Source organism: Cydia fagiglandana, chromosome Z (assembly GCF_963556715.1).
Source record: "Cydia fagiglandana chromosome Z, ilCydFagi1.1, whole genome shotgun sequence".
Classification (NCBI taxonomy): Eukaryota; Metazoa; Arthropoda; class Insecta; order Lepidoptera; family Tortricidae; genus Cydia; species Cydia fagiglandana.
Window position 1 is genome coordinate 26,942,284 of NC_085959.1, and position 19,893 is coordinate 26,962,176.

General features: G+C 37.9%; 3 protein-coding genes across 3 annotated transcripts in view; 2 read left to right on the plus strand and 1 right to left on the minus strand.

The window, feature by feature from the left end:
- The window catches only part of LOC134678818 (protein archease-like), a 233,500-nt gene that overhangs the window by 8,392 nt on the left and 205,215 nt on the right, over nucleotides 1-19,893 (plus strand). The gene's annotated exons all lie outside the window — the stretch shown is intronic.
- LOC134678812 (protein takeout-like) lies at nucleotides 854-13,762 on the plus strand. Its single transcript, XM_063537515.1, has 5 exons — nucleotides 854-1,277; nucleotides 10,258-10,498; nucleotides 11,392-11,525; nucleotides 13,132-13,281; nucleotides 13,580-13,762. Exons 1-5 carry the CDS (start codon nucleotides 1,178-1,180, stop codon nucleotides 13,729-13,731), a joined length of 777 nt encoding a protein of 258 aa, XP_063393585.1. The 5' UTR covers nucleotides 854-1,177; the 3' UTR covers nucleotides 13,732-13,762.
- On the minus strand, nucleotides 15,319-19,262 carry LOC134678098 (protein takeout-like). Its single transcript, XM_063536547.1, has 6 exons — nucleotides 18,956-19,262; nucleotides 18,775-18,864; nucleotides 18,218-18,365; nucleotides 17,322-17,455; nucleotides 16,144-16,296; nucleotides 15,319-15,473 (listed from the first exon to the last, which is right to left on the minus strand). Exons 1-6 carry the CDS (start codon nucleotides 19,026-19,028, stop codon nucleotides 15,319-15,321), a joined length of 753 nt encoding a protein of 250 aa, XP_063392617.1. The 5' UTR covers nucleotides 19,029-19,262.

The following is a 19,893-nucleotide window of genomic DNA, read 5'->3' on the forward strand; positions in this document are numbered from 1 at the left end:
CTGGCTGTCCGTCCGCCTGTTTGTACCCTATCTTGGGAATGCGTGTAGTAATCGGGTTGAATTAAAGCCATATACATTTACTCAGGTATATGTATACCTATACGTTCCTTTACCTGTGAAAAAATTAAAATTTTTGATTCAAATATTGTAAAAAACACCACCTAAAAATTACTGTCAACAGAGTAAAAGCATACTCATTGAGAAGGAATTGACATAAATGCGGTCAACCGGGATCCTGTTGCAAAAATGTTGCAAAATTTAAAATAAATTTGATCGGAAGTGACATCCAAAGTAAGCTAATATGGAAAAATCCATAATAAAGGTTTTAATTATAGTTATTTAATACTTTATAATATAGGGTTTTTTTTATTTATTTTTTTATTATAAACTGATCGGCGATTGGCTCTAGTCACACCTGATGGAAAGTGAAGACAGAGCCTAAGACACGTGTAATTATACATATAGTTAATTTAATTTATTTTCATGAACCGTAAGCATATTTGACCACTTTACGACCTGTCACTCTGGTGAGAGTCAGAAGAGAGTTATACTGTATTCTTTGGTCAGAAGCGAACGCAATTATTTTTAACTTGGACAATAAATAAAAATAAAAACTTTCAAAGGTTTAGGTATAGTCATTTGTTATATTTTTCAGAGAGCAGTTCTATTGTTTTAGGATACATAGGCGCAAAATATGGGGTTTTTCTCATCTACTTAAGTAATTGAATGCAAAACGATTATTGAATTCATGTGGTATTTATTATGAACACAGGGACGATCCTCTATTGTATTACGTTGGGCCTGGTGAGATAACTTATTATCTCATATCTAACTTAAGGCTAATTTGACTCCGAATCAAATTATGACTGCGGTGAGCACGTGGAGTTTGTAATTTGTTTGACAGCGAGGTGGGGAGCCCGCGAGGGATGACGAAAATTACGCGAGAATAAAACACATCGTCTCTAGGGCTTTCACTTCAAACAAAATGAAACACGCGCCCGTCGGCGGCCCCTTCGAGCACACGCCCGCCATCTGCCCAGCGACTCGCCAGCACACACACCACTTCTGCTTCCACTGACGTTATCGACACCTGAAAATATCCAAATACAAAGCAGTGATATTGTGATTTTGGAATATTACACGCATTTAAACGTAATATTTAATTTGTAAAACAAACATGGCGGGCCACCTTCTGAAGAGCCTGCTGGTGGTGTGCAGCGTGGCCGGCGTGTGCCGCAGCGGGACGGCCGCGGAAAACGACAACTCACTCACCACTCGTAAGTCCTAACTTGTAACACTTGTATGATTTCATGCACAATTATTATTATATTTTTGTATAATAATATGCATTAAATATAATCTATATAAGGTTTATGTTAAAATGAATCTTTAATATTTTTAATCAAGCCGTATATTTTACTTAATGAGTATGTATGTCCCATCCCATTATTTATTAGGTACTATCTTTTTTATTTTAAATACTTTATTATTATACGTTAGGTATTTTTTAACTCTTACAGTCTTCAATAAAAAATTGGGAATCAGACTACTACGCGTCAAAAATATCTACCGTTCTCTAACACCTTAACAAAAAGGGATATGTTTATAAGAACAGTTAGACTGTAAGTAACTGATACATTTGAACGTGAACTGTAGAGATTTATCATTAGCAGGAAAAGTAAATGATACCTACTTTTGGCGCATTGTTTCATCGGCATTCATAGCTTGTACAAGAAAGGTATAGGGATGTACAATACATAATATACCTATATACCTACATTTTGCAAGAAATATAAACAGTGAGTTATTAAATAGCTTTTTGGAAAAAATAACTTGTTCAAAACAATAGTGTAGATAGTTTCCTACCAGCTGCCGGCTGTTAATTATAATTCTAAATTCAATTCCTGTAGGTACCCATAGTACCTAATACATACATAGGCACTTATTATTATATATTTACGTTACAACTTATTATAAAGCTATTGCGTTGGCTATCAAAATCGCTGCAGACTTTTTACGGTCTGAATTTAACTCCATACCTCCGACAGTAGTGATATAGGAATCTAAATTAAGCACTAAGTATAAATACTTGAATATCCAGTGCATTTACATTTTTATTCTACCTAGTTTGTGTGCTGTTGACAAACACCATTGAGCTAACATTGACCATTAAGTGCGCATAACCGGGCGCCGCGCCCGCGCCGTACCATACGGCACTTGAAAGATGTTTTGATGTACGCTGATGGGTAACTTGATGTGGGTACAATTATTTTGTAATGCTATTAGCGAGAGTCTATTCATATTTTGCTATTAATTATAATGTGGTCAGGTGTGGTATGAGGTGTGTGGTGTTGTAATCTTCCACACACACGGGTTCCACACTGCTTTATTTACAATATGAAACTTATTGTTAATCTATTTTGGCTAGATTAACCAATCATTTTATTTTCAAATAATGAATAATAAATATATAATAACAATATATAATAACGTTAATAACACACACGAACAAGAAATGATTTAAAGCTTTAGTTTTAAACTATTTACTTACTAAAAAAGTTTACTTTTACATAACTACAAACTAAATATAAAACACCATACCAATCAATCATGTCACATTTAGAGGGTAAAATATTATTCATACATTTAGAAAATAAGGTAAACGGCCCCAAGTTCGTGTTAGTACGTTATTTCGTTAGTTTTTTTTTCTGGCGCAAATAATAAGGAATTCAAATATCTTTTATTCAAATTATACATATGAAAAAAATCTGTATTATTTAATCTCTTCAATAAAATAATAACCAATATTTTAGTGATTAAACTAAGAGTAATACGACGGTCGAAACTGTCAGACGGCCGCGAACAGCTGTCTTGTATGCGTGCACTTTTTTTAGGCGTAAGGTGCGCGCTCTCACTTGTTAAGCTTATAGGAAGGAAAAGCTAAACCCATTCGAATAAAAGTTTTTGGGAGTGTTTCTGTGGGTTCCTTAGTAATTGATTTGATAAGAAAAAAGATTGAATATATGCATAGAAATAACTTAAAATTGCAATAAATCGACTGACGAAATAGCGGTCATTTTATCTTTCGTGTGTCTCCTATTTCGTGCCACTAACGAATCAAGGATTTTCTAGATACATTTTGAGTGCTTGTTTTTAAATATAACAACAAAGATAATTAAAAAAATAAATTAGAAAACAATTAATGTATTTCATGAAGTTTCGTATGAGCGAAATTCGGTATATGTTTTTTTCACTAGAATTCTCATAAAACGAGTTTGAATGTGACCCGATTTAAAAATTTTAAGGTATGTTCCACGTATATTCTCATATTAACTACTAGCACAATTTTATTTATTATTGAAAATTGATTTATTTTTGTGTATGTTTATATTTAACGTATAAGATAGGAAATTATTTTTTGTAAATAATTTTTTTTTAATTTTTTTAATTTTTTTTATTTTAATTTTATTTTTTTATATAAATTAAATAGTTTGACTTTTAATCAAGTATTAAAGTACCCATATGGTTTACCTAAGTCTTAATTCAGCCATTAAAGTCGACGAGTACAAAAAACTTTAAGCTAGCTCTCAATTTAACATTTTTTTTTAATTATTATTTTTAATTTGACCTTACAATTATTCGTAAGTAGGTAAGACTGTTAAATATTTAAAATGATTATCAGCAAATTATCAATTTATCACCAATTACTCTAAGAAAACTTTATGCCGAAACAGGGGACACGAATTCACGAATTTAGGAGCTAACCTAAATTTGTATCACGAAATGGGAGCCATATAAGAGGTTCACGAAAAAATTCATATAAAAAAAAGTTTCAACTAAAACCCTACAGTTTATACATTAAATTATTAACAAAGAACTAATATAACATATTGAAAAGCTTTCAAGGTATTGATATGCTTAGTAATATTTAAAAAAAATACACAAACTCTCAACTCACTCTCAAGAGCCTTAACCTGCCGAAACAGGGGCCCTTTACCTTAGGTCCTAATTGTTGTAGGTACCATGCCATGCTATTATGTACGATTTATAGGAATATTTATTTCTGCACGAGTACGGATGTGATAGTAAATTTCCAGTAAATTTACATGACTGTGGCTCGATCAAGGATTGTGGATAGATCGTTAATAAAATAACCTATAGCAGTCGGTACTTAAACAAAAACATGTTATGTTTTCAAAAGACATATTTATAAACATCCTTAGGCGGCTATTTTGGATGAAGCACTGAATGCCCAGAAAAGCCCACGTCAGTGGCACTTAATGTCATCATTATAATAGCTAAGTTAGTGTCATACCCTAATTACGGGCTCGCGATCGTGAGGTTACTACAAAAATAATAGTTTCACCAGCGTCTGCGCAACTGCGGTGTCAAGGTTGCTTCACAGTTCACCACCAGCCGACCCGTCGCGGCCTGAGCTAAATCCGACACTCCTTATGTACACATTACTGTCTACTACATATTAGATTATTTACTTAAATGTTATACATATTAAGAGCTCAGGCAGAATAAATACCTTCCTTAAGTAGGTATCTTGTAAAACGTATTGCGCATCTCAGTGCAATTTCTGCTAATCAATTATAGTGTAAAGGTAACAGCTGCACTAATCAATTTGCCTCTTTACATAACTTGAAACTACAGTGCAGTACCAACTTGTCCTTTACTTAAAAAAACTTACTTATGGAGCTTGTTGTTTATAAGTCTGTAACCACCGACGCAAAAAGAGGGGAGTTATATTTTTGACGCTAATGTTTCCTAGCGGTGGTTTATTTATAGCTATTTTTTTTATAAAAATCGATCCAGCAGATTGAAGAGTAAGTATGAGCTCTTTTCCAAAATGATGTAAGGCATTTTAGGCATAGACGGTCAAGAAATATGAATACTACTTATCATAGGCAAAAATGTAAGAGAAAGACTCGTGATTGATGAAGTACTTGTTTGATTAGGTACCTAGTTACACTATGGCCTGACCTCCAACAAGAGCGTCCTGACGGGAGTCACGCGCGCCATGAGACCATTTATATTTTAAAGAGTCCATCCATAAGGTTTGTCAAGGCTGAAACGGGCCATCTCTTGCCCGAAATGACACCTAAAGTGATAATATTATTCCGCTCAGGCTCGCGCGCTGTTTGTGTCATGCTTCAGCGTCGTTAAAGGATGACTCACGTTAGACCGGGTCGTGTCCGACCCGGAGCTTCCCACATCGTTTTCTATGGAAAGCATCACGTGATCGCCTGTCATGTCATAGAAAAGTAAGCTCCGGAAGCTCAGGCCCGGACACTGCCCGGTCTAACGTGAGTCGTCCTTAAGATGAAAGTGGACGACCGCCCCAATACCGATGTTTCATACAAACGTAGTCCCCTTTTCCTCTCTGAATATTAACATTATTGATAATATTGTGACACAACTTGATGTACTTATATCAAGCACAGCTAATGTCTGTTTGATTTTTTTTTCCAATTTTTAATTATTAACAATAAGAGTTAGGGGAATTCGTTTTTCGCTCCTAACTCTTATAATTATAATAATCATCAACTACGTTTGTATAGAGAAGCGGCCGTCGCCTTTCCTCTTTACAGTTCTCGGAATTAGTAATTGATGGCATCCAAATATCTTCCGCACAAGTTACTTCCAACTTCCACCTTCTTCCATCCATTCTTCTCATTTCGAATGCTCACTCAACTCATAATGTGTAAATTTGCTTAGCTTTTCAGTTAGCACGATGCTAGGGGTGCTAAATGCTAGCGTGCCACGCACTTCTTTTTTTATGCGCGCTAATTATAGCTACTATAACTTCACCGTACCCAAGCTATGTGAATAATAATAGAAAGAGATTGCCCATGTGCATATTCATTTTAAAGAGTTACCTATTTTACCCCGGACGGATTGTAGACGGTAGACCTTATGGCACATGAGGTTTAATTTTATGTGTGCTTAATAAACTAAGTTCCCAAACGTCCAAAAATCCAAATGGGTTTAAGTAACTGATTCAGTTGTGGTTTTCTGTTAAGGTTTATCATTAATACGATTTTCAGATGTTTATTATGGCTAAGACCGGTTTTATCCCCAAAATAAATGACTGGGATTGACAAAATGAATATTTTGTCAATAAACGATGATCATTATAATTATATTGATCACGTTCAGCTAAGACCTTGATAAATGAGTTGTGTGTGGTAGGTAAGCACGTTAGTTTTTCCTGCTAAATATGTGCGCCTGAAGTTTGCTCAGACGTCCGCGCCGGCGCGGCTGACGAGTATTTGCTCGCGCGGTGTTGCGTAGCCGCACTAAGCCGCGGAACCCAAAAGTAATCGTGCAAACTGACCTTGGCACGAATGAGCTTTAAAATACGCACATCCCGGGCGACAATAATGCTTAATGCTGCACATTAACATTGGTAGGTACATGATTAGGTACAATCACTTCAGATTAATTAGATGCCTTTGACAACGCAATAAATTGATCAGTCGAGTCAGGTCAAGAGCATTAATGGATCGTCTACACGATGGGCCAGCGCCGGCCATTCCAAGAGACGCATTTATGCGTTAGAGGGAGCAAGTGATATTGCTATCTCATTCTACCGCATGGCTGCGTCCCTTGGAGTGGCCGGCGCTGGCCCATCGTGTAGAGGAGCCATAACTCCATAAGAGTTGTTAGCTGTTACGGTGCTTTAGGCTTAATAAACACTTTTTTTTAACCTGTATCGTAGGTACCTACTTAAATGCGCATATTGTCTAATTACGAGTACAAACTTATAGTAGGTAAGTTCTGTAGGTATATTTGTCGTTAGTCTTCGCTTTCAGATGGAAATGACAACATCTAATGGCGATACTTATGCAAGAAGAAAAAAGCTCCACTAGACAATACATTTTTTGTGTACATCTATCATAACATAAAAAATGTATTTTCTACGTATTTACGGGACGATGGCATAGCGCCTAGCCAAGATGCCAATCGTTTGCGCCGTAGCGAACCAAACGGGAATTTATATTCTTTCTCTCTATCATTCTTCCAAGTTAAAGCGTCAGATACATTAGAGTTTCATTACTTTCCTTCTCTACGGCGCAAATGTTTGGCATATGATGTGATGACGATTGGCTTTGTCTGGGGCCATCTGCATCGGCCGGTACTTAGCATCTTGGCTAGGTAGTAGGCACCCAGACTTACCTACTTCAGTATCACGATGCAATAAATGTACCTACTCGTATCTATTTATGATACCTAAAGATATGATAGATTAGAAACTGATGTGAATAATTGATAGGATGAAAGATGAAATGCTGGAGCACTCTTTCAGCCTCTTTCAAGTAGTTTCACAACGAGCGTTAGCTGCGCGGCGAGCGGCGGGCGGCGGGGCCCGGGGGCGGCGTTTCGGCTCGGATACACTATTATAATGTTGCGCCAAACGACCTGCCTTTATCACATCACTTATCACATAAATGATGCACTTAACTGCAATATTGATTGCCTATATTACCTAGCCTTGGGTACAATATAAGATATCATTTTATGGATGACCGAGAAATCGCCAGAAAAATATTCTTCCAAGAATTTCCCGTCTTACCTATTCATTTTAATTTTTAACATAATCGTTGGATCTCCAACCTATACTTACAAAAAAAAAAATCTTCAATACTTTGTTTTAAATAAAATACCTACATACCTACCTATCCATATGACCATTATCTACAATACAACATTGTCAATATTTTGTAAAAGCACGTTCATAAGTTTTGTTTATGTTGTACCAATTAGATATAGATATATACAACAAACATTATTTTTTGACAGCAACATTTTTTTTTGACTATTACAAATTTCGAACTACCTTAGTTCTTATTACTCTCGTGTCGTCTCCTTTCTTGCTTTGAGTTGTTATTTGAGTATGAGAATAAAAAAAAACCTAATTATCCTACATCAAGATGACATCAAGTAAAAGTGGTTGAATGTGGTTTTTGTTTGTAACAATAATCGCTAATTGGGGATGACGAGATATCGGATTAGAGTAAAGAATGTGAGAATATTCCGAGAAATGCTATAAAATGGGTTTGCAGGCCGCCGCGGTATTGCCACTTACATAACCAGATTTATGTAACCGCTGACCTTGTGCAAGAGCTTAGTATACGAAACGACCACCGCCGTTCAAGTTCAACGTTATTCTTATAAACCTTACCTAACGATTACTAATCGATGTCAAAGTAAATATAGAGAACTAAGTAAACATTATTTATCATCTTTTAGTAGGTAGGTACCAAGTGAAGACATATGATTGACTAGCTTACGCTTACTTATACTTTTACTATAAAGTATATGATGGCTGTATAGCAATTGACCAGTATTTTAAAAGCGAAATACTCGTACCTAAGTCTCATTATTTATTTAGTCACATTATACGTGCGACCCGAGGGTTATCCAAGTGTCGATTAAAAATTAATGATATACCGGGTGTGGCCTGTAACACGAGCAAATAATTAAAACATAGATTGTACTCCCCGTACGTTAACACTTTTGTTCTCTTTTAAAAATTATGAAGTATTTAGACTCCCTATTTTTCATACAAAATAAATATTATCTTCAATGAACGCTATCGCCACGTCATATCATTGTGATTGACGTTACTTGTCACGCCTTAAACATAACAAAATTTGCAATACATTGCGTCTTAGAATAAACTTTAACGTATTAAAAATCAAACCACAAGTTATTTCTAAAAGTTGCTGAAGAAATGCTGGTCAGTATGAGTACAGCCTACAGTTTAATTTTATGCTCGTATTACAGGCCACACCGGTATAGTCAAAACAGCCTATTAGTCATTAGTCTCGAATGCAGTGCAAAACTATTTCAAGGTCTAGTAACGTAAACGAAAGATGGCCAAAAGAGATGTAAGGTATATCACCGGCGCGGCGCGGCGCGGCGGCAGCATTTCTCGACTCACCTTGCCACCGCTGACCGCTTGCGTCACGGCGTGCGGCACACTTCGCGACTTACATAACCGCCCCACGTGTAATCATTTCTTGCGAACACATTGATTGCTGATTAGCTGATCTAGTCATTGTTCACCTGCTAAGTATTGCGTCGGCAGCAATGCGATCCCCTAATCGGCATACTTATAAAATATTACAATAAGTACTTCATTTATTTACTTATTTATTTAAACTTTATTGCACAAAATACAAATAAAATGTACAAATGTTTTTCTTAGCATTAGAAAGAACTTCACAGAATTAAGCGTGCAGTTTTTGCCAGGCTCTTTAATTGTTCATATTTATGGAATTATCTGATGTAGCATGACCAATACTTATAATTTACTTTAAAATTTTACCGCATTAAGTGCCCGATTTGGAATCTCAACCTTACTTCTGCGAAGTTCAATAAACAAAGTATAAATGTTCCGTCAGCATCAAAAGTAACGGATGAAACAACGCTTCAAAAGTATCTGCCACCCTGCCACCCTTACAAATAAACATAATACATATCGCTACTGCAGTTCGCGTGTAAATGTATCTGACACAGTATAATTGCTCAACATATAAAGACCTAAATCTTTTTGTTAAAGTTTAGTTAGGTATTACAGAATGGTAGATCTATAGGTATTTACTTTTGACACATATATACATAGTCTGATACGTTACTTTTGATCCTGACTGTTCGGGACTGATGGGGACAGGGTCGGCCTACGTTTAACGTACCTATAGATTAGTTGTGCCCTAGTTTTCAAAATGTATTCTCAATAAAATTTCATTATGAATGGCGAGTGTGGTGCAACTTGACATTTTGGTTATAAAGCCCACAGTGCAAGGCGCGCCATTTGAAATAAAAAGGCTTTGTATTTAAATGAAGCTTGCTAAACATGATAAAGATTGTCCAGAGCAGTTTTTATATTTGCGAGTAATTCGCTTGTTCGTCCTGTTTGTATTTAGTTCTATGGTGAACAATATTTCCAGTTTCATATTTATGTAGGTATCACTTTATTTTCAACGGCCTCCTAGCCTAGTCAGAAGTGACCCTGCCTACGAAGCAGGAGGTCCCGGCTTCGATTCCTAGTAAGGGCATAATTATATTTATGTGTTTATCACAAATATTTGTTCCTGAGTTATGGATGTTTTCTATGTATGTACATAAGTATTTATAAATGTGTATATTATATTATATCGTCGTCTAGTACCTACAACACAAGCCTTAGTTAGCCGATCGCGATCTGTGTACAATTGTCTTATAATATTTATTATGTATTTCCAGCGGAGTACATACTGCCGTGCAGCCGCAGCGACCCGCAGCTAGACTCTTGCGTGAAGCGGTCGTTCAACCACCTGCGGCCGTACCTGGCGCGCGGGCTGCCCGAGCTGGGCGTGCCGGCCGTGGAGCCGCTGCTCATCGACCGGCTCGTGATGGCCAACGACGCCGGGCCCGTGCGCGTCACCGCCGCCTTCACCAACATCACCGTGCTCGGACCCAGCAACTACACCGTCACTAAGATAAGGTAACACTCATTTAAGTTCTTTATAATACGGTAAAATATACCTCTTCTATTACTTTTTAAATTAAGCCCAAACATAGAGCATACTTTCGAGTTTAGTAATTATCAAAATAACTAATACTAAAACCTGCTTAATTGGAGCATACGATCAATCGATTTTTTAATTACAGAAAATAAATGGTTACTTACATAAACCAATAACATTGTTATTATTTTCTGGTTTATTTTGCCTATAGGTATCTAACTACGTACATACATGCTTTTTATTAAGTTTGCTATAGCGATTTGATTTCTACAATATGTTGCATTGCGAATAATCTGGTATCTATCTTCTTTGTAAACTCGAATGGTTATCTACTTGTAAAATAATGAAATACGTTTGGGCAATTTGGTATTTGACATGACATGACAATACCGTTGTTATTGTATTAATCTGTCAGCATTGTCTTAACGCATCTCGTTCACATTTTGCGCATTTGGGTCGTTGAAATGCAATCCTCGCAGCTGTGAGGCTTGCGCAAACGTCGAGATCGCGCGTAAGATGGCTTGAGCGATTGCAACGCTAGGGACTAATCACGGACGGGCACGCACCGAAACTATCAACGCACACGCAATCTTAAAGTAATCTTACTAATTAGGCTTCGGAAGGGGATGTATAATGGCTAAGTTCTTTACCTGACCATCCATTTCTGGTACCTACATGACTTTTTAGATATTTTCACAGTGATTTGCGTTTATGAATATGCAGTAGTAGGTAGGTAAGTACTAAAATATGTATGAACATTTATTTTTTGTGCACCTGTTTAGTGAGAGCGAACTTGCAGGGATAAATTCAACAGTGGATTATAAAGATTGAACTGATCGGTTTGTTAAGAAAATAATAAAATTGTTTGCAGATCGGACCTGAGCAAGCTGCGTATCGACATGGGTCTGGTGCTGCCGCGCATCGAGATCACGGGCCGCTACGAGGTGTCCGGACAGGTGCTGCTGTTCCCCGTGCGCTCCCAAGGAGACTTCTGGGCGGCATTCAGTAAGTATTTGTTTTTATTTGATATTCAATACTTTGATCGAGCAGGTTCCCAAATCGTCGGTTATTCGTCGTATTTTATGTAACTTCGACAAAAGTATTTATTTGTTTCAAGTTAAATACCTTCACAGTTGGTCCCGCTGTAGTCTGGCATCTGGTCAAGATCGTAGGTATAGGTAATGGGATTATAGGACCTATTTAAAGTGAATAGAGTAATTTTTAAATAAATTAATTGCTGTCAGAAAGCACAGTTTTGTAAAGTAGTAGAGTAAAGTCCAGTGAATGACGGCATTTTAAACTAGATCTTTTCCTACCAATTTCCATTGGTAGGAGTATTTCCATACTACCTACAAATAGTACATTACTACAGAGGCCGGGACGAAAGGGGTTGCCGGCCGAAGACATATAGACGGCCGAGCGAAGCGAGGACGGATAGGTCTGAGCGCGGGCAACCCCATTTCCCGCCGAGGTATGTATAGTGCTTTTCTCAAACATGCAATGAAATAAATAAAATAAAAAATCCACGAAACCCAAGTTTTATTTATAGAAAAAACTAAAAGTAAACTACACCCAAAATATAACCAACACGCACCTATACCATTATCACGCGTATGTTTTACACGAGTCGTGTATTTTTACTACCTGTATATTTTCATGTATCTTTGATTTTTTCGCTTTGTATCCGTCTGACTGTCGTTTTCGTCACATAAGTTTACATAGTCTTTCATGTTGAAATCATGTTTCACATACATCGTTGTTTTATGCATGGAGTAAATAAGTATAATTGCCACAGTGTTGACGAATTTGTAGTTACATTCATTTAAAATATGCCACAAAACTGTTTCTAATAAACTATAAGCCATTTTTCTTAGTTTCTCAAATAATAAAATTGCTATAAGCAACCATACATACTTCGTCTTTGACTTGGCGGCAGAGGCAGCAAGTTATTTAAAATCAATCCTGCTTACGCTGCCAATTCCAACACCTACGATTACAATTAATATTAATTTCATTATTTCGTCGGAACTCATATTAAAGTCAAAAAATCAACAACGTACCATAAATCCAATAAAAAAGAATGAATATTTTTCAACTTTACCTCCATAACAATTTAAAAAATATAACTACGCGTGTTTGAGTAGACCTTTTTACCGCTAACGTTTAGATGAAATATTTTAAATGTTTTTATTTGTGTAGTTAAATTTATAATTTAAAATTATAAAATTATAGAATGTATTATTTATTAAGTTCATGTTGATTTTATACAAATAAAACTGCAAATTATAGCAAACATTGTTTTTTGTTTTTTTTTTATAGGCGTAGTGGCCTCTGTCATTACGAACCATAAAGCAAATACTGCCTCTAGTTTTTTTTAATGGATGAATGCCACGATGCTGTGTCACAAATATCTGTGAAATGAAAATTAAAAAAGAGGACTTTGCCGGCCTAGGCCTGCAAGATGTGTATGAAATTCCATTAACGACCTTTTGTCCTAGCCGCACCTGAAACGTCATACTTCGCAGCCTATTATAAGGAACATAACATCAATATTTCATTGCATGTTTGAGAAAAATAAGTTACCATAAGCTCGTAATATATCTTGTTACAGTCGATGTGGCCGCCATCGCAAAGGTGTTCGGCAAGGAGATCGAGCGAGACAACGTCAAGTACATGGCGGCCGACCGCCTCCTGGTCGACTTTAAGCTGCGGAACTCCCGGTTCAAAGTGCGGGATACCGTCAATTACGGAAGCGTCATTGGTATGAAATCTATAATAAGTATTCAATTTGTAAAGATTGTTCTCACTCGTTGTTCAAAATAAAGTAAACTGGTGAGTGGCGAAAGCGACTCGGTGCAGTTATTCGACCGTATCTATTTAAGACAACTGTCATAATTGGGTACTTGTCCCTTGGTATTGTGTTGTGTCATCGGTATTTATTGCGTCGCATCGCATCTCATCGCTTTAACCGGTTGTAACCCCAGACAACGGACGGGTCACTTAGCCTCAGCCTTTTATTCTCTGAACAATACTTAAACAAGTTTGTGGCTATATTTCAGGCGAAGCAATGAACCAGTTTCTGAACAACAACGCGGCGGAGATCATTGAAGAGATGCGGCCGGCCGCGAGCGTGTCCATTGCCAAGCACTTCCAGGCCTTCCTCAACGCCGCCTTCACCAAGGTGCCCATCGACGTTTGGCTCAAACCTTAATGACCCACACAATAATGTCAATACAACGACATTGTACGTATTTAAGTTTACACGTGACTGAAGTGGCTTCAGTTATTGGCTTTAAGGGGGCATGACATGAGTTAGTTACCTATTGTATTGTACATAATTTGTAGGTGTCCAAATGAGCAATGTTCTGAAAATAATACCGAACGATCGCTTTGGAATCTTTGGATGAGAATATTTTCTCCTTTATTTTTACAATAATTCATATGCTAAAGGAAATTTACAGATTTAAAACTATTGAAATCTGAGAAATTTTCTGTAGACACTAGTCCAAAGATGATTTTATATCTTTTCGTAATAATTAGTATTGTAAGTACCTACTTCTAAACAGAACAACAACTGATTTGCATTTTTATCTGCCGTTATTTCAGAACTTAAAACTATTCACTTACAAAAAAAAAATGTACCTACCTTTGTAAATTGATTATTTTGTACTTATGATTGGGATAAAGATCGTGTTTTCAGAGCTTGAGCTCTATCACCCAACCTCAAAGTACATACATGGTTGGTTACAAAAGGGTGACTCCGACTAGCGACGCTTAGACAAGATAAGCCGTTTCTTTATATGCATTTAAATTAATGAGTAAGTACAACAAGACCTAAATTATCTAACCTTACAAAATATTAGTAGTTTTTCATATTATTGTCCAATCACTACGAGCATGAAGCATGACCTAAAACTTTTTGTTAATATATTGATATTTCTCAATTTTGCAAACATGTAGAGCCAATTTGTATTTACAAACAGTTTTATTAATTTTAATATTTTTAATGTTTATCGTGGGCACAAAAATGTTAAAAAGGTAAACGACTATATTCTAAGAAAGACGTTGACATACTGTTATCATATCATGTCTTTGGATTATAAGTATTATTTATTATAGTATCCTAGTGAATACCTAAATAAGTGTAGTGCATATATATAGTTATTACAGTTATGGATAAAGAAAAATTGTATTATATGTAATTTAATTCTTAACAAAATGTACCTATTCGTTAAGTAGGTAAGTATGTTTAGTTGTGATAACTGATAACTAAATAATAAACGAACAAAAAAAAATATCACCATTTATTTTTTAAATAATATTCTTAAACTAGATAATAAATAAACAGGTACTTTTAATGTATATGTTAATAAAGTTGAATACAATGTTAAATGCAAATTGAAATATTATAAGGGTACCTAAAGTTTTGTCTGAGCTATCAGGTGCCCATTTCGGCATAGGCAGGAGGAATGTAAAAAGTTTACCTGATGACCCTGATGATTCTTAGGTTAAATAATTTGAGGATAATTAACGGTACTTTGTATAGTAATTTTGTCGAAATGGGTAGCAAAGTGGAATTACTTATTGAGCGAGTGTTGTGGCGTGTGTGGGGTGGATGTCAGAGACGGTCCAGCACGTCGTCGGCGCGGAACATGCCTAATGACATGACCCAACCATACTTCTTAGGTTAAATAATTTGAGGATAATTAACCGTACTTTGTACAGTAATTTTGTCTAAATGGGTAGCAAAGTGGAATGAGTTTTAATGAGCGAGTGTTATGGCGGGTGGGTGCGGGTGTCAGAGACGGTCCAGCACGTCGTCGGCGCGGAGCATGCCGAAGGCGTGGTCGGCCAGCGGCTTGAGGAAGTCGCGCAGCGCCTCCTCCAGCGGCGCCTGCAGCTCCTCCGCCAGCTTCTGCCAGTTCTCGTTCAAGAACTTGTTCATGGCGTTACCTGCGTCACACCCAAAGGCTCACCACGACATACTAACATCAACTTTAAAAAACACAATTACCTACCTACCTAGGTATACCTAGACTATATATATCATAGACATAAAATATGTAAATAAAATGTATATATTTAAGTTCTCATTTTAAATTGTAGAAATTCTTATGAGAACAAAGAATCTTTAAACCGATATATATAATGAACTAACCAACTTCAACTTTGAATAACACGATTCCTCTAAGGTTACCTAGGTATACTTAACTACCTAATGTTACATAGCCAGACCCCTTTAGGTGGAAGGGGTTACTTAATGAGAACATCAAAACGGCTGTAATGATTTCGATGATAATGGTTATATGGAGGTTTTCAGGGGCGAAAAATCGATCTAGCTAGAAAACGCGTATTATATGTTTTCCGAGCCAAGCTCGATCTCCCAGGTAGTCCAGGTACTACTTAATCCAAATTAAGCGTTAACATTTAACTAATATGAAAATGCTTGCATTAATAAACTGGTGTTACTATAAACTGCATATATCAGATCAGGCACGTACCATACCGAGTGAGTAGTAGGTACCTAATAGATACTTAGGTTAGGGTATCAGCCTTCCGCCCTTTCTCATACCTAATACCCCTGACCTTTAGGAAAAAACTAATAATATATAGTAGAACGTACCCAACTCCCCATCTCCACCAAAGAGGTTGTCGAGCTGCAGCTCCGCTTGGCCGATGTGGAACTTGACGGCCAGGCTCTCGCAGGTGAGCGCGTCGGGCGCACGCCGCCGCGGCGCGCGGCCCAGCGCGATCGACACCACCGCATCGATATCCGCTGCAAGCCAACACGATATAGGATGACGATGAGGAATGGTAGACGAGCCCGCTAACCAACCACAATCCCAGCTTGTGTACAGCGTGGCGTATGGCGCACTCTCCCGGTATTAAGAGGCAAAAAAAATAAAGAAGTTCCATCATGTAATTAGTATAATTGAACTGAAGTCCGATTAAACATTTGATCCGTTTAGATAATGTTTTGAATTTTCACCGACCTCCAACGAAATTATCATCGCAGTAGAATATTTATTTTAATCATGCACCTAACATGTTCGCTGGCTCGGCCACGTTTTGAGAATGGAGGAGGACCGCGGCGCTAACGCTACGTCTTACGTAGGCGAACAACGCGCGAACGCGGCGCGGCGCGGCGCGGCGAAATCAATCCTTTGATGCCCATAGAAGTGTCCTACGTAAGCGATCTCGTTGCGAACGCGGTGCGGCGCGATTTGCACGCGAATGTCAGGCGGCGCGGCGCGGCGCGGCGCGGCGGCGGCCGCTTTCGCCGCGCCGCGCCGCGCCGCGTTCGCGCGTTGTTCGCCTACGTAAGACGTAGCGTAAGAGGGCATACCTGGGACGCCCGGTAGAGCGGAGGCCGATCGGACGTCCCAGGGCTACGAGTATAACCGCGAAAATCGTACCTAGTTCGCAAATTGTCACTCTAATTACGCCTTCATTGGAGTAAAAGAGAAAGATCCCCGCAATTTGCGAATTTCGGTTTTCGCGGTAGCCCCTCAGGTATCGCTGGGGTGATGCGGCTGAAGCGGACTTGCGCGATCTCCATGCCGATAACTGGCGGGAGATGGCGCAGGATCGAGACAACTGGCGTGTACTCATGTCGGAGGCCAATAAGACTCATTTTGGGTCGTTGCGCCATTAAGTAAGTAAGTAACCTAACATGTTTGATTATATTTGATGCCAGTAAAGTGTGTACTGTGTAGTTACCACGGGTTTTTATTACGAGACTCGTCGTATTTTCACATAAAGTGTCTTTTTTACAACAAAATGGTATCGGAGAGTGCTTACCGTACTTCCCGGAGAACTGTCCCTCTCCTTCGATAGGCAGCATCAGCAGCTGCCCCGACAGCTTGTAGTTGCCCTTAACCCTCAGCTCGGGGATGTACAACTCTGACACTATTTTATGTTGTTTAGAGTCTACTCTAAAATTAAAACATAACAGGTCCTTTAGCAAACAAGTGTGAGTTTCTGATTAACAGACTTAACAGTCCGCTGGACGGTATCGGCCTATCAGTTGTTCGGAACTGTCAAAATTTTCTTCTAACTGACAGGCCGATACCGTCCGGCGGACTGTTAAGTAGTGGGCCACTTTATGGGGATAATAATATAGCTTAAAAAGTAACTTTACTATACTCGTATACATTTGGTATCTTACATCAATCAGCGAGTGCATTCAATTGTGCTACGGTTACCAATCCTGTATAGATAGGTACCTACCTCGTATTTAAAATTGATCTAGGTGCGTACAGATTGTCCGAATGCGCTGCACGCGCATTTGCGCTGTATTCGTTTTCGGGTAATCTGGTACGGGTAATGGACACCTATAGAGACTTAACTGGAGAGTACAATATAAGTGAAGCCAAATCATTACCAAGTTTTAGCGTTGCGGAGGCTTTATAATTTATACATATTTAATAGTATCTTCATAGACGCCGTGTGTTGTTAATCAATCAATACCATATCAATACTATTTAAATTAGCGCTTTGTCACTAAGGTACAATTATTATAATTGCTAGACTTGAACAAGTTATTCTTGCGCCAGACACGCGACAATTTTCTTTCAGAAGTATAATGTAATAAGTTGTAGGTAATGCATATATGTAAGCAAATTCGAAACGAGATGACTTAATGCAAGACCAGTTATGTAAGGCAACAGTCGAAGTTAGAAGTAATATGTACATACTGGACGTCCTTGACGCGCATAGTGGAGGGGCCTCGCACGGTGACATCGGTGTAGGAGGAGGTGACGGCCAGCGGGCCCGCCGCCTGCTGGACCGACAGCGCGCCCACCACCAGCGGCTCGCACGCCGGCACGCCGTACTCCGGCACTCCTGCGACAATACACCGGCTCATTACAACATGGAACAACAATAGCGGGGATCCGTTTAAGGGCATATTCGGTATCGTGTTCTCATTAGGAAAAAGTAGAATAAAATAATTGTTCATACATTTTTTTTTTGTGAGGGGCAGGTCATCCATGTGGGCAAACCTTCCTTCTACTTTTTACCCGACTATAGCAACGCAAAAGGAGGGTTATGATTACTAATCAGTACACGATACCGAATATGCCCTTAAATGGATCCCCACTATTTTTGTTACACCTTGTAGGTACAACGCTGGGATAACATATGGGGCGAACGTCTTTCGAACGAGGTGCCCTTTTAATGATTTTATGTTTGTTTGCTATGCAATTACAGGATTAAAACATGGCATTTAAATCGAAGTAGGTACTATTCTTACCTGTGGCTAATTTCGGGATGTAGGCGTTGAGAGCGTCACGCAGACAGCGCCCGAGTGCCTTTTCTTCGCGAGGACACGCGAACCCGCCGACTGAAACACACACACACATTACATGTCATGTCGATGCGACGGTAGAACTTCACGCTAAGCAATTGTAAAAATTAAATAAATTGTACATTACAGTTCACGAAGCCTGTGTCTATTGCTGCAAATACTGAACTGACTCCACTAAAGAGCCATATTATTTTCCACATTTTAATAAAAATACTGTGTTTAATGGAAGGACTTCTTCGCCCAAGCTAATAAATAATAAAGAAAACGTGATGATAAATCATGATATTTATCTGAATATAAGTAGCAATTTAGTAATAGTTATGGAAACACTATCATTAGATGTTATGAAATGATAAACTCATCACGTTTTATTATCTGTAATAAAGGAGATTAACTTCTTTAAGTTATAATTGATATTACGACTTGTCCGAAACATGTATAGCTTATTATTTAAAATCAAGTGTGTCATATTAATAATTAATAAGACGTGGTTCATTGACCGACAAGAACAATAAGACGGAAACCCATGTATACCAGCCACCAGACAATTACACTTTTTATTGACAGGTCGTGAAATCTAAAAATTCTAAAATACCGTCAGCGAGTGATCAAGTTAGGTAGGTACTTATTTCTAACCAAATGTTTGCTGTGCCCAACCAAGATATGGGACCCAAGCACGGACTTATGCTTCAAACAGTTTCGAATAGCAAAGTTATTTGGCGTGCCTATAATATCGCCAAATTGTCTCTAGTCTCCAGCAGATAACATTAGGTAGGTACTTGACACACTTAGCTTCACTCTTAGACTACCTACGTGTTTCTATCGTATAAATATCTATGGAATGTGATTGAAATGTCGTAACTTCAACTGAAATTAGCCAATTCCCAGTGTTTTATTTAGCTGAAATTTAGTATAGGTACTCATTACTTACCCAACTGTGATGACAATGCATTAACGTGGAACTCTGATGTTGAATAAACGAGTTTAATTAAGTTTATTAAAAAAAATCCCAATTGATAGGCTAGCTAAGGACACAGGTTGAAGGTGTAGCTGTAACAGCTTCAA